At 39.2% G+C, this 25,452-nt stretch overlaps 1 protein-coding gene across 1 annotated transcript in view; it reads right to left on the minus strand.

Moving 5' to 3' along the window:
- Positions 1-25,452, minus strand: part of PHACTR2 (phosphatase and actin regulator 2) — a gene marked incomplete at its 5' end in the record, with an annotated part of 48,217 nt that overhangs the window by 19,986 nt on the left and 2,779 nt on the right. The window contains 4 exons of the mRNA XM_009081748.1: positions 2,375-2,611; positions 11,897-12,055; positions 14,986-15,066; positions 22,120-22,287. Of these exons, the coding sequence (XP_009079996.1) occupies positions 2,375-2,611; positions 11,897-12,055; positions 14,986-15,066; positions 22,120-22,287 (645 nt within the window). The remainder of the gene's footprint in view (positions 1-2,374; positions 2,612-11,896; positions 12,056-14,985; positions 15,067-22,119; positions 22,288-25,452) is intronic.

Raw genomic sequence — 25,452 nt, forward strand, 5'->3', positions numbered from 1 at the left:
AAATAGCTTTCACAGTGAGAGTGTTCTCAAACTCAAAGAAGATGGAAAATAATTCAAAAGACACATTATACTGTTCTCTTCTGTAGCCGAGTGTTACAGTTCACAAACATTTAGAGTGCTGTGAGGCTTTTGGTACATCTGGAAAAATCCACAGAAACTTCAGGCAAATTGCTCTTTGTGCTGCAAGGTGACTGTAAAGGGCACTGTTGTGAATCTACTGATACTGCATTAATCTTCCACATCAGGTAAAAATCACTGACTTAACTTACAAGCAAAACAAAATGAAGCAGAGAAATGGTACAGGCAGCAGTTCATAACTGCAGTGGAAATAGATGGTGGTTCCAACCCACATATTATTTAACAGAAACCTTACTGAGGAAGTGGATGGTAGAAGAAAAGGCTCTGGTTCTGATCCAGCAGAGCACTTCAGTGCAGGCTGGAGGTCAACACTTAAGTGTAAGCATGTAAGAACTGCAGCATAATACAAATATACAACCCCACAATTGTTGCTGGGAAAATGTCAAAAGATGTTTCCATTGTAATAATCTTTACGTTATTCTCAGAACCTTTCTGGACCCGCAATTAGATAGAGAAACTTGAGAGATTTCTCCCACTGAAAAGCCCTCTACACTTCTACATGGGTCAAAAGTGCTATTGCTATTGTTGCTTTTGACTGGGCTGGTTGACAATTTTCTGTCATGCTTCTTTCTCAGTCAAAGATTTGAATTTTGATTAAATGAAAAATTTCATGGCTTTTGGCACATGTCCATGCCTACATTTAAGTACCATTCTCCAAATTCCAGTATTTCAGTTTGGAAACCTGCTGTGTTGCTCTCAGGAGAGCCAAGGCTCAGTTGTTACTCACATTTCTCTTCTTTATGGAACTGGATCACTGGCAGCATGATATGTTCACTTTCATGGAGATCTGACAAAGCTCTTGTACAAATACTTTTCCCAATCAGCTCTACTTATTAAGTATTGCTTCACTTTAAATGAACACAATGTATTTTTAATGTTGCAAGAAATTCCTAGTATAAAAGGTACTATTATATAAGGCATTCATGGATATATTTTACACCCACATGGTCTCAAGCATTGCATGACATTTCAGCAAGGCTACTAAAAGACAAATCTGGAATCTGGGTGCATTTTAATTTAATAAGTCAGATACCTGACAGCTTGTTACCAACCTCTGGTATAAACATTACTTTAAGTGATAGATTTTTTAATTTCTGAAAGATCTGCCATAAAAAGATTTCTTCCTTATAGAAAGAGCTGAGTTTTCCAGCTGCATGTGAAATACAACCAGCAAATTCTGGATTTTCAAAATGTTTATTCTTGTAGTTGTCTGATGTAGTAGGGACAGTTAATACCAAGTTAATGGATATTTTATGGCTAAGTTATTATTGTAACTCTAGAAGTCTGGCAATGTTTTCAAACAGTCCTCTTCTGTATGCTTCAAATACAAAACATGCCAAAATGTACAAGCTATGAAGAGGCATGCTTGCAGAGAAAACTGGAGGGACTGAAGGGCTTTCAAAGATGGACAGAGGATTGAAAACACAAGGCTTGTATAAGTTTGCCAATGCATATATGGAGTCCCCTCATCACAATACAGCTTATGTTCAAATTGTATCTGGATGTTTTTATTTCAGGCGTTGTCTACAACCAACTCAAGATCAGTACCTTAAGGACATCTACCTATAACCTTTAATCTAGCATTCTGAATTTTCATTTAAAAGCATGGTGATAAACACATGCTATGTGTCTGCTGATTGACATTTTCTATTTCCAGTGTGTACTTAGAATACTTAGAATCACAGCAAGTCATCAACCAGCTCAGGGAAGCCTTGCCATTTCTAATGGTTACAATTATTATTTTTTTGACAGCTAAAACAACTACTACTAAACAGTCTTTAATGCTTTTATCCTTTACTTCTTTGCAATTTTGTTATGTTGTCAAATCAATTGGAATAGCAGATATTTCCAGCAGAAAGTTACAGCAATAACAAAGTAGTTTTACTTTGGGGTAACTTATGTTTAGTTTCAGAAGTCACCTTTTTCCCAGCTGATTCTTCAGCAGTTCTCTGGGTCATTTTGTTGCCAGCTTTCACACTTAAACTGGGAATTCAATATTGTCTCTGATATGCTTGGTGTTGTGCATACAGTCAACAAACAGCAAAGTGGTCTGTCTGTTGTCTGGGGTGTTTGTGGACAGCAGAACCAGAGCTCAGCTGGAAGCTAGTTAAAAATATCTATGGCATGCTCTTCAGTAACACTGCAATGTACAAAGGCAGAAGTTATCATAAGACCAAGCCAAGCATCCCCATGCACATGCACCCACCATAACTGGCACTGCATGGGCAGTACTCACCAGCTTCTCGACTTGCACTGTGACCTGTTGGCTTGGGCGGTGGGAGAGGAGGCTGCTTAGCAGGAGCCTTTCCCTTTTTTTTAGCATGAGGTGCTTCGTTACCCTTATGGCTGGTAGTGGTGGAAGCAGCAATGGCATTTTTTGGTGGTAGTGGAGCTTTTTTAGTTTTAGGCTTAGGCTTGGGTAGTGGTGGAGCATGGGATGTCGGTATTTCTGGGCAGTGATCAGTAGTGCTCTCTATGGATAAGAAAGTGAACAGAAGCCAACTGACACAGACATACGCCACATAACAAACCTCACAACAGTGACTACTTTTGCTGCTTGAGCCCTTGGGAATCAGGAGAGACTTCATCTTCTACCTCTAATTGAAATTTCTACCTCAGAAAAAAAATTACTGTCCATCTCAATTCATGGAAGATTTTTACCTGGAACTTCTCTCAATCCCATCTATCTCTGACCTCCAAGGATCACCCTTAGCATTCAGTGTCTCAAATTACACTGCTGCCTGCAAACTAAACAAGAGAAATGCCATTTACTCCAACAAATTTCCTCAGTTTCTTTTCAGTGAACCCACCTGAGATCAAGAGGTGGGTGAATCTGAATGTGAATCTGAATGTGAACAGGGCCATTCTGTCAACCATTGGTTCATATATGGCTATGCAACTGAAATTTTTCCCTGAAGCAACCCATTCTCCTAAGCTGCAGATTGTTTGCTCATAGCAACTTCATTTTTACTATCTTCCTCAGGATATTTCTACTCTTCAGAAACAGATGAAGCTAAATCAGATAGGATATAATTTGGCATGGGAATGATCTCTTCTCCTGCATGTTCTTGGGGTACTATTACACAACTGCACTTTAAAGAATCAACAGTTCACCAGTCAACAAGAATTTGGACTTTATCTACATTGTGCTGTGCAATAGGAATGACCCTGTAGAGTGAAAGAGGTAGCACTTGACTTTGGACTGTCTTCCAGCTAGTTCCATAGATTGCATGACTAGTGGTGGTGGGAGCACAATTTCCTGAGTGCATATTTTGACTTAGTTTTATCCAAAAGAAACGTGGCTTGTGTGCCCCACAAACCAAAGGATGGTAAGTAGGGATGACCAGGAAGTTATCTTCAAAAGTCAGTCTCAAGATAGGCTTTCCTTTCTGAAAAAGGATATTATAAAATCCAGAACATACGATCATAATCTCATAGGCTTTATTTGCGTGTTACTAAAAAGTACAATGGTTGGGAAGAAAGGAGACAAGCAAATACTGCAAGGACTTGTAGCAGTCTCTTGTGTCACTCAAGAGAAAACCATTTCATTTCTTGCAGTATGTTCCTATTAGAGCCTCACTCTTAAGACACATTAAATGGCCGTTCCCATCTCTTTTCCTTCTCATGTAAAAGATTCCCAAGAGATAAGCAGCACATTTTAATTTTAAGTTTAGCAGATGAAAAACAAATAATGTGTTGGACAACACAGATATTCTTTATCTCAGAAACAAAGCCTTTCCAGTCTTTAGCTTAAGGCTTGTTAACATGAACCTAATGCATCACCTGCAGTTATTGAAAGCAACATGCACACATGTGTCTCTTCATGAACTGAAGGAATTAACACTAACTGTCCAGTGTCTTCCTCCTTTATTTCCAGCACATTATAGACTAATATCTTTTGCTAAAGTTTTGGAAGAACCATTGCATAGCAACCTTTTACAGCTTTCAAACAGATTCAGTTGAGCACAGATTCTTGTACCACCTCTATGTTTTCCAGAGAAAGAACTTTGGATGAGAGAAAGACTCTGGAAGAAGAAAGAAAAGTAACTTACTTGTTACATTTTGGTCTCTTTTATAGCAAAAAATGTCTCCTTGTGAAATTCTACCTACTTTCATTCAAAGCTGAAAAACTGATTTAATTCAGAAAAAGCAGGACATTTAAAAATTTGAATTCCATTAATCACACACATGGCAAGAGAAGATATGATTTTATATTTTGAAGACCTTGAAGGACATGATGATCAGAAATAATTTAAAGTGTAAACAGTTCTTGGATACACCTGTTACTTATGGATCCAACATGCTAAAATTTTACTTATTAATAAGAACAAATTTAAAACTGTTTTGTTTACAGTCATATTAGCAGAGAAAATATTAAAACCAGAATGATAACCTAGCAAAAAGTAATACACCATTCACAATATTCAGGTAATACAGTGCAATTATTTAGTCTGTCAGTCAATCTACACTAAACTGTATAACTGATTAAATAATGTGTATCAGAATTTGTCTTCTGATTCAGGAAAAAAATGTACTAAATCTAACAAAATATAAGGGTAAAGCTTTACTTAGTTGCAAATAAACAAATTTTAGTGACAACCAACTGATAACTTTCAATTTTTCTCTAGAGAAATAACTAAAAACTATAAATGAAAACCAAAATTGGAAAGATTAATTCATATCAAAGTTCTTATTTGCAGACTTCAACTGTGAGTAAAACTTGCAATTTATATAGCATTGCTTTTAACAGCATTGATTTTAACAGAAATGCCTTGCCATCACTAGGATATAATCTTTACCTGCTCAGATAGTTACAGCTCTCATCCAGTCTTGACTGCCCCTTGACTGTGTACATGCCCTTTTCTTGGCCTTGATCAGTGAACTTCTTTTTGCTCATAGCCAGGAGGAACTATGCCAGTTGTGGTGAAGACAATTGCCTTTGACCACACTGTTCCTCTTGGCATCTTTTTAGCTTTGTTGCTTTTATTCTTGTTAGCTTCATCTTTTGTATCTCTGTGTCAATCTGCTCTTGCCCAAACTATTGTTTCTCATTTACTTCAGATACCGATTTTGAGTTCTGCCTGACCAGTCCCTTATAACAGCTTTTGCCAGTGACAACACAAGTTTTCAAGCAGACACTTTTCATTGCTTTTCCTCTGTTGCCCCTCAGGCTTTGTGAACATTCATTGACTGTCCTCCCTTCCAGCTCCCCTCTGCTGTGATGCCAAAGCTGACAATGTTTAGGCTGCTGATATTGTGCTTGTTATCGTGGTCTGGTGTCCTCTTGTTATCCAGTACCTAAGCACAGTGTCCTTTCTTTTACTGCAAGTCCATTGGAAATTTTTGTGGGTTTCTGCATCTATGTAAGATACTATAATAAATTCCTGGTATATACATAAGTACTGTAATAATACAAATAACTAATAACAGCAACAGTGGCTTGATCTTGAACAGTGACAGGGATGGTCTGAAGTCTGTAAATGGCTCCAGATACAATTATGCTGTAATTGTACCTCCCTAACACGATTCTGCTTGAACATGGACCCTTGGTCTTCATGCCTGCTCCTTCTTTTGCCAAAACAATGAGGCATCTGAATCAGTTCAAACTCATCTATTTGTTCAAGCCAATCCCCCTGATACCTCAGTACCAGCTACAACATATTTTTATTGCTGTTGTTTTTCTTAATGTAGACATCTGTTCATCAAGAACTGACCTTTTAGCAAAAGGTCTCCAAAACAAATCAGATAGGAATATTTTTTATCCACTGCTGCCTTGATCGAGACATCTGCTGTAAAAGCAACCCGCCTATAAATTACTCTAAACAGGAAAGCAAAGCAAATGCTAATATCTCATTAAACATTTGGATCAATAATATGTTTATGTTTAGAATAAATTTTCCAAAGGCTAGATTTTCAAGAAAGCTCACTTTGGGACCAGATTTTCTTGTTTCCAGAATTTGTGACTGAGGCCAGACTCTTAAGAAAGCTCTGTTCTCATGTAAACACCTAAATGATGGTCAGGGTTACAAAGTACTCAGTATATGACAGCTCCTGTGGGTACTCAGAAAGTCTCAAAGACTTTCAGAGAGATGCTAGAGTGCCATATGCACTGGAAAATCAGATTACTTATCTTGCAAACTAGAAGTGAGACCTTTTGCTAACTCTGCACTAAACAGACCTATGAAAATCCTGGGTATAGTTTCAGAAGCAAGGTTGCAAAATACATGAATTTTTTTCTTTACTCTTGTGTACTTCTAAGGAATGGAAGGCCAAAGCTTTTCTATCCAAGGATTTTGTCATACTGTACTGTTATTTTTGTTTCCACAGCTCCAGCAGCTCACAGAAAACTAGCAGTGCTGCAGCACAAGCATATGATCTGCATCAGCTGTGAAGCAACCTTCTCCTGCAGGATGAACACAACTCAGTGGAGCAACACTATGTAAAATGGAAGTTGGAAATAATGTATGATTTGTTGTCTTTTGCAGGATGGCCCCTTGCAAAATGAAACTCAATAAGAGTTTTGTGAACCATGAGTTTCCTTTCCAGACTATGCAGAGAGCTGTATTTTGATTAATCAAAACCCAAGAAGCTGTCATTCAGAAACACGGGACACAGGGCAAGACAAGGTGGCTTTTGTCTCCTTTTTGGACTCATTGATTGTGCTGATGCAGGTGGTCAACTCAGACCAGTCCTTTCATAAAATTCAGATTTAACGAGCTCCATTTTTCGTTCCTGTTATTGCTACTAAAATTCTGTTCGAGAAAAGACCCATTCTAATTGTTAGAAAGCTTCCTTTAATTTTCCGTCTAAATGTATTTCAAGCCACTGTTTATTCCTTTCTACTTGTGCCAGCATTGTCCTTTAGCCATGCTCTCTCCTGGCTATATACCAACTTGCTAGATTCATCAAATGCACTCAGGCTCACTCGGGCTCTGTTTTGCTAGGCTGAACAAGAACAGCTGTCTCACGATGCTGTTCGCAGCTCTCTCTGCGGTTTTGAATTCATCTTTCTTGAAGATGGATGAGCAGACCCGCACGTCTGCAGACCTCCAGATCTTTCTGGAAATCTGTGATTTCAACAGCGCTGTGTGCAAGAGATCTTGTAACAGAGACAGTGCAGAAAATAGGAGAGGAGAGAAAGGGACAGGTGCAACATCTGACCTAAAGCAACCATGTTCAGATACTTTAGATTGGTTGCAAGATAAAAAAGGGGTAAAAATTCCATTGACTTATTTCACATTGCTAATTGCCCAACCTTTGTGTAAGAAGTAAGCTGTTTAAAAAAGAGAGGATAATTAAAACATATTCACTGTCAGCTGCATACTTTGGCCATTTCTTGATCTATGGGAGACTTGGAAGGTGAAACACATGTAGACTTCTACATCCCCTTATACTTCTGTAAAGATTTGCTCAAATAATTCAATAGCTAGTTCATTAAAATCATGTCTACAATCTTATTTCTGGAGCCATGTTAGGATATCTTTCCGATAAGGAAAAAAAAAAGCAGCAACTTTACAGGTCAGGAGCTTTCCTCTGGCACTCAATTTTTGTGGGTGAAAGCCTGTGCCTCTCACGTCAGCCTACTGGCACGAGCCAGCTGACTTAGTGGCCAGGCTCTGCCCAAACACGGCTTTATCTAGAGTTGCTTTCCTTTTAAGAAGACTTGGATTCAGCCTCATTTACATAGTTCAGGTGATGAATCGAAGATAAACTATTCTTAGAAGAACTGGTTTTAGCCAGCAAATAACTCAGATGGAGTGAGAGGTTCTTAGGGAGTCGGGCAAAAAAAACGCACCACCTTTTATGTATGCTGCTCATATCAATGATCTGCAGAGCTCAGAAGTGTAGGAAGCCAGCGAGGCACACAAGAGGTAAGAAAGTCTATCTCATCTCTCACAGAGACTAGTTTGCAGGATTAATCATCTGAGAGAAAGCAGGTTCTTGTCTGAGACCCTGGAAGATGAAGGTTACTATCTTAAATTCAACAGGTTTTGTTCTATTTTGGAGAAATAAAGAAAAGACCTCTGAGAAAAAGAACCAAGAAAATTTGACTTTGAAGAACATTCTTTGGTAGACAAACTAAAGTGTTGGTCAGCAATGATGCATGTTCATAAGACCAATTTGTTCTTCCAGCCTTCTCTTTTTTTGGCTACCCATAAGAAAAAATAAACTAATTTAATGGCAGATTTAAAGAGAGGAGACAAAATATATTTATAAAAGGACCTCTGAACCCTAAGACCTGGAACTTTTGCTGGCTCTCGTATGAGAGTTATTCTGTGGGGAAAAAACCATGATGCATGTGTAGCCAATTAATGCATTTGGAAACAGGGCTACAAACTGTTTCCTTCACTGAAGGACATGAGAAAACCTGAGAGGATCAATCTGCTTATGCTCCATGTCACCCACAACACCCACAGCACCTGCAACAGAGCTCTGGCTTCCTGCAATGTAATTATTAATCAAAGAGGCACCTAATACACTTGACTGATGGTAGGCAAAACAAACATTCTTATTACTTTTCTCCAGGCAGTATCTTGCCAATGGTTACTGAGCCTTTCACTTCTTCAAGCCCAAGCTAACAATGAAATGTAGAAGCATCTACCAGAACCATCAAAATATTTAGCATGCTATGATAAAAATGAGTAAGACCTAAGTATGCAAACTGAACTCAGATACAAACTCAGAGTTCTCTAGTACATCTGTGTGCCAGAGGTATCTTGGGAGGGTGGAAAGGAGAAAAGCGGCTCTGGCACAGTACCAGCACACATGCTGTGTCACCATGCTATGTCCCTATACCTAGGGAGGCAAACAGTGACAATTTTGACACCTATTCTAGTGGCATGGCTGGCACTCTTCTCCGACACTGCTGTAAGGGGCAGGAGGCGGTGAGACTCCTTGGATCCCCTTTGCCATGCTCATATCCCACACGGAACCTGGTGCTTTGGGGACTGCAGGGGCCACTGCAGGGTAGTGCCATGGGCCAGGAGCCCTGGCATCGTGGTACAGCTCAGACTGCTGCCCAGACAACCAGGGTGTATTTTGATATGTTGCTTGTCTACTTGCTGCTCTGTGTCCCTTCCAGGGTCCTCACAGATAATTTTCTGCAAGAGATGCTAGTGACTCTTCTTTTCTTAGTCAAAACAAAGCAATTCAGAAGCCAACCCAGCACAAATATAACGTGAATAAATGATCTCAGGAAAAGATTTCCCTGATTTCACATCAGCAAAGCTTTATCTATCAATTACACGTTTTATGTAAAACTGTCACCAGTTTCTTATTATCCTGCCATAAAGGAGAAATTTCATTTTAAGCACCCTGCTTGGATGACTGACATCTCATCATTACTACAAACAGTAACAGTTACACTATTAAATTGCCAAAGGGAATTTTTTCACCAAATACAAAAGGCACCTGTGAGCTGACAGGCAGCAGATGGGTATACAATTTATGGAACTGCTTGGCAGCACGGGGAACATGCTTTCAAAGGTTGTCTTCTTCACTTGTTTCTGCTTAACTCGTTTTTATATTGCATGGCTAAGCCTATTGTTTGCCCTGTATTTCCACAGCTCATGCTGAAATAACTTTGTTCCTTTAACTTCTTTTAACTCCTAACATATTCCACATTCTGCAACGTGTTGCTGCCATCTCTCACCATATTATCACAATGTGTGTGCATCATTTGTTCTTTTTAAGCTTCCAGCTCCAGCAGTCATCATCATATTTATATGAGAAGGCCATTTTCAAGACTTGCTTGAACAAGAAAGCAAGTAAGACCACCATCGTTTCCAAAAAGCATTTTACAAGAACCTCATAACCTTCAGGGGCTGAGATGCATTTTTTGGAACACTTTGATTCACCTTCTTGTTTAATGTGCTATAACATAAAGAATAACTGAAGTGTAATCAAAATGACTACCTGGTAAGTTGTATTGGGTTTGCACAGTCTAACACTGTTTCTGATGTGTGGAAGTGATCCTTACATCTTTTTTGGGGAGACTATTCCTCTACAATAAATCTATCTTGTTCTGTGTTAGGGGACTCCAGGTGTTTACCCACATACAAGAACTTCATGTTTAGATGTAAGAGAAAAGAATACTTAAAGTGTTTTGCACCTTCTGCACGCTCAGATTGACATTCTATGAAGCCTAGAATACCAGGTTTGCTCATTTTTTGTTTTCTTTCTCCTTCCTCCATTTTCTGAGAAGGACTGGAGTAATAGCTACACATTCTTCTGTACTGAGTCTAGTCCTGTACTACATTCATTTTTTATTTCTCCCTGTAAGGTCAACACAATACATAAGGAGAGCAGATTCTAATAAGATGTTTGAAATAGATATCGAACCTTTCCCGCTTCGCTGTAGTTCTACATTCTGCAAAGTCAGCTGGAGGGAATTTCAATATACTCAGAAATGTGTATTTCTAAAATAAACTGTACCTTAGGAAAACTTCCAAGACCTGACAGTTCCAAAAGGCTGTATTTAGTGATGCATAAAATAATAAGTGGTCTGATGTAACCCCAAAGTTAAGCTGAACCATTTTAATGGAGTTTTCCATGGCTTTTATACTCTTTTCTCCTGACCCAATACACATCTGGTTCTAGTTGGCACGAAAAGATAGATGTATTTAAATGTAATGACAAAGGCTAATCTTGTATTTCTGTCTTGTTGGGAGACAGGAAATACTAGAAGTCTCATAATAAAGGCTGTTCTCCTCGGACATCTAGTGACTTTTTACATAGTCAAATGATTTACGTAGCTCAAAGAAGAATTCAAATTTTTGTGCTAGCCGAATTGACCCTCTCAACCTCCAGGGGCTCATTCATCACTAGGTAGAGTTTAATACAAGGCATTGGAAAGGCTGCTCAGTCCTACAGCCAGCCATGAAGTTCTTGACCTTTTGCATCCTTGCTCTTTCCCCTAGGAAAATTCAATAAATGGAATAATATTTACAAACCCTTTTTTACAGGGAAAAGAAGTGGTACATTATTCAAGATGTTAGAGAAAGAAAATAAAATTGGTCCAAAACCTGGACCAGTCCTGTCCAAAGTCCTGGACCAAGTCCTGTGATTCTGCACTAATATTTACATTTCCTTTATGCAGTTAAACTCTCTCTATCAAAGCAGATCTGAGTAAAGGTAACAAAACTGATATATGGGACTGCAAGATATTTAGCAGTATTTGCTACAACTCCTCTATAGAAAACACTCTATTAATAAGTAAATTGGCCTAGGACTGGTGTAGTGATATTAGCCCTTGAATGTTTCTGAAGAGCTGGACTGCAAGTGTTCAAGATTTGATGAAAACCAATAGGGATGAGTTGCTGAAGATACTTACAAAATGAGACATGGTTTTCAAGTGGCTTAAACACTTTTGAACATTCAACCCCTGGGCCACTTTTACAATGATATTGCAAGGCGATGCATATGCACGTAGTGTGTTCCTTCACAAGAGGAAAACCTGAAACCAAGGCTTGCCCATGGCTACAAGGAAATGCTCACATTGAATTTAGAAAGTGAACATCCCTGTACACATTATCATGCTCATGGTATCATGCTTCTCTTTGCAGCCTTACTATATGCACAGTAAAAGGCATGCCTACCAGTGACGAAATACTGATGTTTCACAAGTCTTATCTTCTCAGCAGGTTCTGCTGGCATCCTTGTGGCAGAACAGAACTCACAGCACGTATTGGTGCTAATGGAAGAAAACGTTAATATTTAAAGCAGGCAACAAATATTTGTGAAGAATGCATTCATTTACCTTTTTGATCTTCTTTTTTTCCTTCTGATGCTGATGCTTTTTCTGACAAAGTACCATTATTTCCACTGGCTTTTACCACATTTTCTTCCTGTATGGTTTCTTCACCAATCGCTATGGTGTGTCCATTTGAAGTTTCAAAATTTACTGTTACATCACCATCTGAAATGAAAGGTAAAAAGCTATTGCCTAGTTTAACTGCTTACTTAGCACCTACTGACAACACACAGCATCCCTCTGCTTTCAAGTTTCCAAGGAAGCAAAGCAGAAAGATTTACTGAAATGTGAAACATCAGGCTGCAGATCTGCTCTGAAAAGTAATGCTGTAAAGGAACTCCACAGGCTTCCATGTTCTTTGGGTGGACACCTCTGCAGTAGTGGACTTGGAATTGCATGTCAGTTTTCAAGTACAGCTTCATGTCTGTACATATGAGCACCCTCTTCTCTTCCTCCCTGCATCTTGGTTTACACAGCAAAGAAATGTATGCATGCCCAGCAATGGACAATTAGGGGACAGTGCATCCCAGTAGGTAAATCAGACAGGAGTTCACACAAGTTCTCAGAGTGTGTGTGCCCAGTTAATTAATAAAATAGGTCACAAAGACATTATCCAATCTCAAGAACCAAGGTGAAGTCTTCTCTTCCTGTATGACATATCATACAATTATGCAAATTTTGCGCATCAAACTCTTTCACCCAGCTCTGACCTTATGCACTTACGCATACTACCTCAATTTAAGGGCTTTTGTAATCCTGAAGAAACCTTCTTTCTCTTCCCTATTTGCCTCTATATTCCTGAGAAGTTGTACATACTCTTGTTGGCTTACAGCTTTCTCTATTCCATTAATTTTAAAGTTGCTGCTGATTTTCTTCTCTGGTAATTCCTTTTTTCAAGATTCTCCTGCTGTCCACGCACTTACGCATACTACCTCAATTTAAGGGCTTTTGTAATCCTGAAGAAACCTTCTTTCTCTTCCCTATTTGCCTCTATATTCCTGAGAAGTTGTACATACTCTTGTTGGCTTACAGCTTTCTCTATTCCATTAATTTTAAAGTTGCTGCTGATTTTCTTCTCTGGTAATTCCTTTTTTCAAGATTCTCCTGCTGTCCACCAGAAATGATATGAATCTACCTGTCATCTCTTCTGATTTCTTCCACTGATTCTTCACTAACTGTGGTGATTCCCCTCTCTTCTCCTCTTCCTTGCTGTGTGTTATCAGACCTGGATATTTGGCACTTCCCTGGTTTCAACACAATTATGCAGCCTCTCTTCTGCCACCTTGGGTGCTCCATGAGTTAAGCTGATGGTTTCATTGTCAACCACACACTAGCATCAACCTGATGTGTAAAAAATAAGTTCTGCTTTCCTAGCCTTCTCATTCGCTATAGCTGACAGTTGCACTTACCTTACCACAACATTCCATTTCTTCAGCTCCTCTCTTCCAGATGTTCATAAATCACCCTCTCCTCTCTGCCTCCACACGTGACACTGCCACCTTTCATTCATGTCTTGGTTCTGCAAACAAGTGGCACTTGCTACTTTTCACTTTGGTCTCCTTTTCATCCCATGTGAAACATTGTCACTTCTTCACATTTCTCACCTCTCATGTTTCAAGACTCCATGTAATTTCCTCACTTAGCTTTCATCTCCGTAGTCATTCCTTCTACCTACCTTCACACTGCTCAACCACTGTCTTCCCTATACCTCCATTTTTAGCACCTTCAAGCCAATCCCATATTCTTTGAAAACAGTCCTTAAAAATTGTAGTTTTCATCAGACATGAATCAAAATGTGACGAAGGTAACACAGACCACATTGATACAGGAGGAAGAAATTGTTCATCTTTATATCCTTTTCTCACTTTGCTCAATCTCTGTCAGGGATCCAAAGCCCCACCCCAATTTAAGGATGGAAAAAAAGGGTCAAGGACACTGATGACCAAAGTATTCATACTTTTAGCATAAATTAAAGTATTTATGTTCAACCTGTAACCAACCTGAGAAGTTAACACATTTCATTAGCTGTCCCAGCCATCTAAATGCAATTTACAACCTTCAATGGACAAAGCCAGACAGCTCCCCAGTAAAACAGGTGGCAAAACCCACAACAAATTCACAGATGTACAAACTGAGGTATGGAGAGTTTACATGTCTTGTTTCAAGTCAAAGACAGTGGCAGAGACAAGTGCAGAAGCCAACTATGCTGTATGCCATAGTCTGGTAATCAGTGAAACACTGTAAGGACAAATGATGCCACATGTCAACAAACAAGCCCTTTACTTCTAAATATCTATGTGTACGATTCAAACCATACACATTGATACTTTCCTGATTCTTCAGATCAGGCAGAGCAACACAACTTCTAGGAGAAAAATATTTTTTAGAAAACATGGACTTCCTGAACTCCTTGACAAAATGACAAATGGTTTAATTTTAAGCTACAGAAAATTATTTTACTCACTTGACTTTTATTTGATCTGGTTTATAGATGATCAAGAATATTAGAAAATACTACTACAAACATAATTGGATGTAGCACAGAGGTATTAACCTTGGCTTACTCATGCTTTTCAAAACACAAATTCTGGCTACTAAACCTTAAGAGCCTTTTGAAACAAGTGGTATCTTCCCCACAGTTTTTTGTTTGTGCCATTTGTGAACGTGGTCTGTGTGACAGCAGTGGGATCCCAGCACTGGTACTTTTGGATATCTGAAATGGATCATGCTGATTTGCTTGGGGTCCCAAGGCCTCTAGTTTTTCAGCAAAAATTTCTCATTTTATACTCCAGTGGCTTTATAAAGCAGATCTTGACTCACAGAATACGTTTATCACTAACTCAAAAAAATAGGGCAAAAAATAAGTAGGAACCACAGAAGTCACATTATTTACAGGAAGCATCAAAATACTTCTGGATATGACCAGCAGTCAGCTGGTGTACCTACAGCAGACTCCAACTTCAGTTCTTTGCCAGCTGACCCAAATTACCGCTTGTACTCCTCATACCTATTTATACTACAAGGAAACAACGCAATAGCAGCTTTATCATCCATATTTATGCTTAGGAGCTAAATTCTAGTTAATGTGTTATCACCTTGCTCAGGCATTTCCTTCAGCACTCCCCTTCTTATCAGCTCCTCTCTGCTTTGTCTTGTCGAAATCTTCCTTTCCAACACTAAAGAAAAAGCACAGTTAAGAACAGATTTATTCTCATGCTGCTGATGCTTGTGAAAAAATGTAGAAAAATATTATTTTTTTATAGAAACTCTGAGCAATCTTGTTTCCTCTAATTCTGCAGAAGTGGTCTGGGTTTTCACAGACACTTTCTGAAAATACTGTCCCAGAATGTCAGGCACAGAAAGTGATGACTTATATGATCCAATACTTCATCTGAGCGAGGTTCCTTGAGGCTTCATTTACAGTCAATGGAAAAAGTTACTACCAGAGTGAAACTGAACTCATCCTAGCATAGGCATTTATCTTGTAAAAGCATCTCTCTCCCAGGGACTGGGCTGACTAGCTCTGCTGGAGATACCTTGATCTGCTTTGTAGAAGTTTTGAGTTAGAAGAGAAAAATCCTACTCAGAGCAAGCAGCTCACAGAGTAGCCTTTGTGACACGCAAACTGTTTTAAAGGGAATAAAATCCAAATACAAACTTTTACAGAAGCCAAAGATTTTTGTTCTAAAAGGAACACATCCTCATCGACGCTGGTTGGCTTCCATGGAAAAAAATGCAGCATCCTGTTCTTAGGTTAAAAAAAAGCAGCATACAACACACACAAAATAAAACACTGACATGAAGCACTTTAATTATTATGTTTATTCCCTATGGGAAAAATTCTAAATAGTTTTATGAGGAAAAGCATTTACAGATGTCAAAACAGAACAGCTCCACACTGCACCTCACCCCCAAACCAATACAGTGATCTGGGAGACTACTGTAATGATTTACGGGACCATGGTGCATGGTCCATAAGATGTGAGCATCACTTACAAAATCCCATCTTCGCTGTTAGGACAGGTAGTCTCCCATCCTGATTCTGGTTTGGACAACAAAATCCAAGCAACATTTGGAGCTCAAGCTGAGGGCATGTGGTGAAGCTTCAGCTGTGCTGGGCTTCATCCTATTAATGCTATGGGATAGGGATATTTATCTTCTCAGCTAATTCAAACACTCTCTAAGGTCAGTCTAACAGCTGTATGCAGATTAAATACTGCAAGAAGTATTATCAATCTCACTTGTGCCAGCCCAGTTGGAGAGACTCAGTCATACAGTGAAGTGATGGCTCCTGCGAAGGCAAGGAGAGAGGTAGTTTGCCTCTTCTCAGAAAGCTGCCTACCATGCACAGCAAACCATCTTTCCCAGCAGATAACTCCCAATTGCTGACATAACTAGGCTGGCTTACTTCGGATACCTGAAGGCATCACTGCTTACAGCTTCCCACTTCCCTTCTCCAGCAGGGAAAGGGATGGTTGAACAGAATTGTCAAATGGTTTGCCCTGGAAGGGACCTTAAAAATCCTCTAGTTCCAGCCCTCCTGAAATGGGCAGGGACATCTTCCATTAGACCAGGTTGCTCAAAACCCCATCCAACTTCGTCTTGAACACCTACAGGGATGGGGCATAAACAACTTCTCTGGGCAGCCTGTCCCAGTGCCTCACCACCCTCACAGTAAAGACTTTTTTCCTGATACCTGATCTAAACCTGCCCTCTTTCAGTTTGAAGCCATTCCCCCTTGTCCTATCACTACATGCTCTTTAAAAAGCCCCTCAAATTCTGCACTTCCCAAATTTACAGTACCAGGTTTATTTCTCACACTGCAAAGTGCATGGATTCAGCAACTGCCCAACATAGGATGTGTTTCCCTGCCAAAATAGCACCAACTCCTGGCAGAAGCTGGAGAAGGTAAACATTTTGACCAGCCCAGTTCAAGCTACTTATGCCTCAAAGATCAAGAGCTCACAAATGCAAACAGTACTGGCTCAACAACATATAAGTTGGCACTAGGTCTTTGTCTATATATGCAGGTACTTTGTGGGATTTGTCCATTAAAGGTCAAACCTTCACAGCATTCAAGCCACATATGACAATATAAAGGAGCCCATGGGTGTGGCTGCAAGCTCAATATAAGCTAACTTCCTTGGGCAGAGTGGTAGCCTGAACTGCAATCAGGTCAGCCTGCCTTGGGTCCCAAAACTAAATTACTCACAAGTTCTTCCAGGTTTTTGCCCATTATTTTTCAAGGTACGTGCCTTGCAACTGTGTGTCATGCATTGGCACAGGAGCATGCCCTACTCTTGCAAAGAGTTTTACATGTAGGGGAACATGTCCCACAAAGACTGTTTTAAGAGAGATAGAGGGGTGAGGAAGACAGAGGACTACACGGGCAGGCATGGGTTCAGGGTCTTAGTCTTTCCAAAAAGCAGGTGTATTCACAAGCAGAGTGAAATCTCCTTTGACACAGACCCCACGGATGAACATTTTATGCACGTACTTTATACTTGTTTTGTTGCTGGCAATATAAATATTCTTTTATTGCTATTTCAGCTTTAGAAGCATTATTTAATTCTTACTGCTTTTCTCTCTGCTTCTTTTTCACATCTGTTTTTTGTGGGCAGTGAAATGAGATGATCTCTCAAAAATCTATTTGTGGGACAATCCAATGCCACTTGAAAACAACGATGCTCTTTCCATCAAGCTTAAGAACATTGAATCAGACCCCACATCAATGTCTCTCTCTAGTTTTCAGGGTCACATTCAGTTCTACAACACTGAATTAACAACTGTATTGAATTAATTATCATGGAAAATGTCAATTGGCATTAAAAGACATGAACTCCTTACACTTTCACTGAAAGACCTCAAAGCATTTTATAAATTACACAGGTTTCGTAACATCCTGAGACTTAACTATCTCCATTTCACAGATTAGAAAATTTGTGAACAGATAAGAAGCTTAAGCCCCAGTCTTTCATCATCCAAAATGCTAGCCATGAGTGGTGTTTTTCTTTAAACTGATTAAGCTCAATTAATTCAGCTTGAAAAGATAATTTATTTTAAATATTATTTGGCCCATGAAAAAAAACATTAGAAACCATGCTAGCATTCACTACAAGTAGCATAATTTTAATTCCTACAAAGAAAAAAGCAGAATTTTAATTTAAATCAAAGTGGCCAAAAATATGTCCCTTTGTACAAGAGGAATGAGTAGCCTGAACACTTAGGAACTTATACTGGGTGCTATTTAGCTAGTGTGGACTCATCATTAAAATTTATTGCTTATTACAGACTTTAGACTGTGCAATATATTTCACATTACACAGCCAAGTATTTTGTACCACCTGTACACCCAACAACCTTCATTCAAACATCTCCTGACCTCTGAATGCTTGACTTTGTAACTATTATTTTAAGAGGGCTTACTGAAACGTACCAGTAGTCAAAAGTAATTAGCTCAGCTGAGTAGATGGAAACTCTTAAAGCTCAGTGCAATTGGGAGGAGTCCCCAGCTGATGTTATTACTACAAATATTTTCTGAATATATAGAACATTTCAACATTAACAGCAACATACTGTTTATAACATTAAGGAATAATAAAATGGAAAGAACAACTTCTCCATCTGTATTCCTCTGTGTATTGAGACCTACTACAAAGAGGTCAGTCTTGATTGTGAGGATAACTGGCTATCAGTCCTTGTCTGCTGAGGAAGGCTGAGATGAGGCAGACAGGCTTCACTTCCAGACATGATGGTCCAGAAGACTAAAAAAATCCCGTGTCAAAATACTGCCCTACTGCAGTCAAAAGCAAAGCTTGCCCTGACTTCAGGTGTAATCATCAGAAACCATGTGAATGTATTATACTGCATGCAGCCCTCACTGACTTGAGTAAATCTTAGTCCCCTCCAGGGAATCCCAAAAACATTTGCATTTTTGCCCAAATAATGCAAATAATAGTAACAGTAATAATAAGTACAGTTTACCTCAAAAAGTTTCCATCTTTCCTCATCTCCTCAAAAGAGGCTGCTTAATGATGCTCAGCAGCTGCAAACCTCAGGTAGCCTTAAAACTCATTCTCTGACTCAACAAGTGCTGGGTGATTCTCCAGTATTTAAGTTCTGTTCTTCCGAGAGAAGTTTGAGAGAATTAGGATTATTAATTTTTCTCTGACCTAATAAGAGCTAAAATTGCCTTTGCTCCCTGTCTGCGTATACTTTTGCAGTGGAGCTTTGAAGTGGCATCTACTTTGTGCCAAGACACAAACTGCTGCCTTCTTTCCCTTCACAGCAAAACATTGCAGAGGAAAGAAATCCTTGAGATGGTGCCATTTTCTATTTGTTTTTTCTTGATTTTGAAAGCCCTCCAGGCTAAAAGCATACAACCAGTGCCCAGAGAACAGACTTTCTGAGATACAACGTGGAAAATATGTTGCTAAAGGAAAAAATTCCAACCATCATTCCCACATTGGAATAGATACTTCTACATCTAACCCTCCATTCTTTTTTGAAGATTGTGGTATTTTTTGTTTATGAACATCTTTCAGTTGCTCGTAAGACAAAAAGCACTCCATGGTACATGCCCTGGCAAGGCTGTAGCAAGAACCTATTTCAAAAAACCTATTGAAAACCCAGAGAAAGCAACAAGAGTTCTTTCCAAGAGCCTGCATTCTGTCTTAGCAGAAACTTTCTTAGCTGCATACAGATTTGTCAAGTTGTAGTCCTGTTAAGGGAACAGGCAATAAATGAGGATCATCATACTCTCTCCCATGGTCTCAGGCCAGGAAATGGGCTTCCTGCATGTAACATGCACTCACAGTCCCATTTGGTAATGTAAATACATCTCTGATAGAGTTGTCTGAGGAAGAGGATATCCTGTAGGATTTTTATTTTGTACAGATGTCTTCCCATTTCTTTCTCAAGTGGGATAAGCAAGTTTCTTCTCCTGTGTCAGTAAGTAAGCAACAAGGGGCAACTTGCCATGTGAATGCATTTTCTGTCTCCATTGGTCCTGGGTCTACTTCCTCAAGAAATACAGGCAAAACTACTTTTGCCCCCTCCCTGAAACTACCATCTGAGGCAGGATGAATGCAATCCAAATTATTTCTCAAATTCCAGCCTCACATGAAGCACATACACAAACATAAGTGACCCCACACACAGTTTAAAAGCAAATTATTATCTTGAAGCACCACACCATCATAAACAAGACCAGCAAATTCAGTACAAACAAGTAACTAAGGAGGCACTTTTGGAAATGCTGGCCTTAATTTCTTTGAGCTTAATTTCCTTGTTGGTCAGGCATTGGAATAGGTTACCCAGGTTGGTGGTGGTGCTACCATCCCTGAAAGTGTTTAAGAGGTGTCTGGATCAGGCACTGGAGGATATGGTTTAGGGGTTCCAGCAGAGTGGCAGGTTAATGGTTGGAATTGATGATCTTACAGGTCTCCTCCAATCTTGATGATTCTATAATTCTATGTGCTCTGCCTTGCTATTATAGGAATTCACCTGTCATGCTTGTAAGACTGGACTGAGGTCCTCAAAAGACAGTACAACAAAAGAAACACCATATTTAACATGAATTCACCAGATACTCATTTGTAAAAAATAACTGAAAAATGGCACATGCTAGTAAGTTGTGAAAGTTTGGGCAATCTCTGTATATACAGCTTATGAACAGTAATTTCTTTCAAGAATTCACTGCATATAAAATCACATACCTGTCCAGGAGTAGCTGCAGAATATTCAGTAGTCATTAACTAGAAATAGCAATGAGACAAAAGTACTGGGGAAGCTGAAGGAAACTGGAAGCAGTGAAGGAGATATCAGACTGAGGGGAGTGGTTTTTTCTATTGCAGTAGTAGAAGAAATTGCAGAGGGTTTGCTGCAGGATGTGTGGGAAAATGAAAAAAACACATACAAAGAAAAACACAAAGAAAAACACATACAAAACACAGAGAAAACACTGAGAAAACACAAAGAAAACACAAAGAAAAACAATGAAACCCAAAGAAAAACAATGAAAAACAAAGAAAGAAAAACAAAGAAAAACAAACAAAACCAAACAAAACCCCCAAACCAAACAAAAACAAACAAACAAAACCCCACAAGGAAAACAAACAAAGAAAAACAAACAAAGAAAAACAAACAAAGGAGAAAGAGAAGGATTTGAAGACCTCGGAAACTCCAGCTGGCATCTGGAGTGAAGAAGGTACCAGAGGAGATGGCTCCTTGCTGTAATTTTCAGAGGTTGCTATGGATTCAAGCAGTCTACTTCTAAGAGTTCAGGAAAGCCTACTGAAAACACTTGAGGACATTAGTGTTGGTTTTATTTACTATGGTCTTTGAAGACAGTAGACAAGACAGCTTGACTATGGCAATGAAGAGCTCGCAGATGCTCACTGGACTCTAATTAGACTAAAGTTTAGGAAAGCACAACATCAAATGTCTGAATCCCAAAAGAAAAGTTTGGGATTTTGGTAGAGAAAGCTTGGCTAGAGCTGTGACATGAAGACACACACACATATATGCAGGGTGGCATTCAGTTTCCTAAATGCGGGTGTCTACAGCCACTTCAGATGACCCAGGATTTTGAAGATATCTGCACATGGCAAATATGATCAAACCTTCTGGGAGAGCATCTCAGTGGCACCAAGCAACTATGTTTGGCTAACTGAATCCCAGCCCTCAATATTCCTCTTTTTCAGGCGAAATATAATTAGATCACACCATTTTATTTCAGACCATTTTTCAAGCCTTGTCAATGGGGAAGTGAAGGGGTAGAGCCACTATAAAAGCAGGGGTTGCAGAGCTATCCTCATTCTTGTGCTGGGCACAGCTACATCTGCTTCTCCTCCAAAACCTTTGACCCCAGAAAGGCAAGGTCTGTTTCACAATCCAAGTCACTATTAGGAGGACATAGAGACATTTCCAACATATTTGAGGAGCCTAGTGTTTCTTAGTTAAAAAATAAAGATCTGTCAACAGCAAAAGAGTATCATATATAACGCATAGCAAAACACATAAGCTGCATATTTTTGGTTATAGGTTCAAGACACAAACTGAACAAGGTTAAGTTTTCCCTTGCTAAGGATCAAACAGTTTTCTATGTGTCAAATACTGTGCCTAAATAATCCCTGTCATCTAACATGCTCAAAGTGCTTTTCAAATATTACTCTGCAAAACCATCATAGTGTTTCCTACTATTTGCCACGAATGGGACACAGACATACCAGCTGATGTTTCTCTGAATTTGTCACTTGTCTTCTTCTTCCGCCATTTCCAAGGTTTAAAGATTTTGCCAATGTTGGAGAGTTTGCCCTTCCTCTTGAAGGGGGGAGTTTGGGATCCTGGGGCTGGTCCATCTGAATTAGCGATTGAAGCCTTGTCCAAACCATCAACTGTATAAAGAAGAGAAGTAAAGGTAACTGAGGGATGGAAAACAAAATGGTACCAGAGAACTAAGCTCTTCCACTCTCAGACTGCAACAGGCTGTGTGTGCATCCATGTGGGGCTTTTTCTGTTCCAGGTGGCAGCCAAGGGGCATCTGATCACAGCCCGTGGTCACCAGCCTGTCCCCACCCCAGCTCGCTCTGGGCTTCACTGCTGCTCTGCACCTCAACTGCAGCTGTCCAGAACTTGCTTCTCATGATGCACATCTGGCACATCTGCACAGTCCTGTGGCTTTCCATTGCTCCTGAAGAATCTCTTTCAACATATATTTGGGTGACTTTTCCCTATCCCTGGTAAAGTTGAATAACTAGCTGTCATCATACAGTAAACAAAACCCTTGCAATGTAAAAACAGAAACTATTTCTAATGGGTGAAATGAATCCTTTCTTAAACAAGCTCTAAAGATAATTGGTCTGGCAGTGGAATAGAAACAGGTCCGTTTGATATCCCTGGTTCATTCACACCACAGCCTGCTATGAGTCAGGCTTCTTATTAACAAAACATATTTAACAATAAGCTTTTGAGCTGTAGCCAAAATTTAAAGAAGGATTACTTTTCTGCAAAAACACATTGAGCGATATGAAAGCCAATATTTATAATCAATGGCTGTAACATCAAATTTTGTGAACCAAATTAAGACTCACCCAACAATATGCCACAGCATACAGTTAAAATTAATTTCCTGGAAATTTCCCTGAGCCATCTACTATTATTTATTTCTGTTTAAGAATTAAGGTTTCTTCTTAAAGCTTTCCATTTGTAGTCCTGCAAACACTTCAAATGTGCTGAATTTTACTCATGTGAGCACTGAAGTAACAGCAATTACTTACAGACATAAAATTAATCATAGGCTTAACTGTTTGTGGCATATAGGCTCTATAATTGCTTTCATTCAACTAAACATTCTAATTATAACCAATTCGGAACAGAGTTGATGCCACTCTGAACAGCAGTAATGACAATCATAGATCATTAAATCAGAAATGCTATTCAAAGAAATAAATATCACTATCCCCATTTTACAGATGGAAAATGTGAGGCACAGAATTGTTAAATGCTTAATTTTATGTTTGCCAAATGGCTTCCTGAATCCTGGTCCTGTGTCCTAGCTGCTAAAAAGATAGATATTCAACCACATAACATCATGGTGCAATCTTATTATTCTGTTTCTCAGACAAATGGCATTTAATGAATCCTATATTTGTCCTAGGCTTTAGATTGATCCAGGATGCTAAAAAAAAGAAAATCCTTTCTGTGAGAAAGCTGATGTAATGCAAACAGAGTCCAAGAAACTTTCTTTCCAATGTTTTGAAATAAAGTACTGGGAAGAAAGATCCATTGTATAACTTCATTGAAGTCTATGAAGTTAAAACCAGAGATAAATTTGCGTTAAAATGATAGCATTTAAATCAATAAATCTGAGCAAGTTATGCTGTAAAATTTAATAAATTCTGTATTGTCTGAAGGATGGAAAACATCTCCAGGATAAATTACTGTTATTCAGATGCAATGGGGTTTAAAGCTTTTATTTGTTCGCTTTGAGTATTTTCTGGTCCATAACTTGGAGATAAGATGAAAGAAAGGCATGTAAATGGATTTCAAATGTAAAAAGACAAGATTTTGGTAAGCACTCACTATGTCTTGCAGGAGTACAAAATCCCAGATTCCTCACTTGTGTGCCCTACTGAATAAGGCAAGGGAGGCTTAAGCTAAGAGTTCCTTAAAATGAACCAGCAGCCCCTTTACACACCCTCAGAAGCCAGGCAAGATGTGGGGGATGAGAAGACCACAAAAGACAGTGAGAGGATCTGTAGAAGGAGAGTCACAGGTCAACAGAAAGAACCCTGTGGGGGTACCTTGCCTGAAATTAGGGAGTGCACTTTTGTTTGGACTTACAGACACTGCCTAAGGAATGCAGTCCCCTATGGAATAGAGAAGCCTCTGGTGGAAACTGTGGATCTAAGGGAGAAGTTCATTTACTTGAAAGGTACTTACAAAGACAAGGTTCAGCCAGGCAAGTCTCCAAAGCTTCTCCTGGGCTGACCTCACCTGCTCCCAGGAACAGCCCTGCTTTGAGTGAGGGCCTGGACCAAGTAACCTCACAAAGTCCCTCCCTGTAAAGATTCCCGTGGTGCTAAGGGATGCAGAAAGACACGGTTTCTCTGTTGAATCAGCACTACTAAATCCAAAGAATCAGAAGTGAAGTGCTGAAGAAAAAAGGCTAGGATCTGTTGGCCGAAGAGTTCTGTCCTGAGACAGGAGCCAAGCATTATCTCACTGGCAAAAGCAGTCTATCAGCTCAACAGCATGACAGGCTACCCAGCCCTTGGAGGCAGCAGGACAAAACCCATTTTCTTGTCTCTGATGGCTTAGAAAGGCTGGGCTAGTGCTGTGAAGAACCTGCATCCTGGTGATAGACAGCATGGTCTTTTAAACACTAGAACATCAATTTCTTTCAAATCCTCCCGAGTCATGGAGTCTGGCCTATTGCAAGCAACCACTTTCACAAAAGCATCATCTAGATATTCTTCCCCTGTGCCTCCTCACAGAGAAACACAGATTTGCATCAGTGCCTGCTCTGCCCTCTGCTGAAAACCTGTAACCTCAAAATAATGGCATTCATCCTAGCCACAGAAATCTGTCTGCTTTGAATGAGCTAACACGTGAAATAATAATTTTGTTCAGGAAGACTGAAACTTTTGAAAACAAACTTCAACATTAACTCCTTCCAACAACAAAAGACAAGGAGTTGACTTATCAAGAGAGTTCAACAAGTGTTCACAATTGGGAATTTACTAATTCATTGACCTTATACCAGTTCCTTCATTTGTAAAAATGACCCAAATATGTATTTGAAAAAGAGAAATAAACATAGCCAAATATCACTGATTAATTTTAGAAACAAACTAAGTAACATTTCTAGGACAAAGAACTTACCTATATTCAAAAGCATATATTATATGCATTATACATATATTCATAAAGTATAATATTTTACCAATTAATAAACTGCTTAGAAAAACCCCAACAATTTCAGCAATGACATTTCAGAGCATTTATGGAAAGATCTTTGAAAAGGCTATTACTCCTCCTCTTTGAAACACTCAGCAGGA

This window comes from Acanthisitta chloris, unplaced genomic scaffold (assembly GCF_000695815.1).
Source record: "Acanthisitta chloris isolate BGI_N310 unplaced genomic scaffold, ASM69581v1 scaffold30099, whole genome shotgun sequence".
Classification (NCBI taxonomy): Eukaryota; Metazoa; Chordata; class Aves; order Passeriformes; family Acanthisittidae; genus Acanthisitta; species Acanthisitta chloris.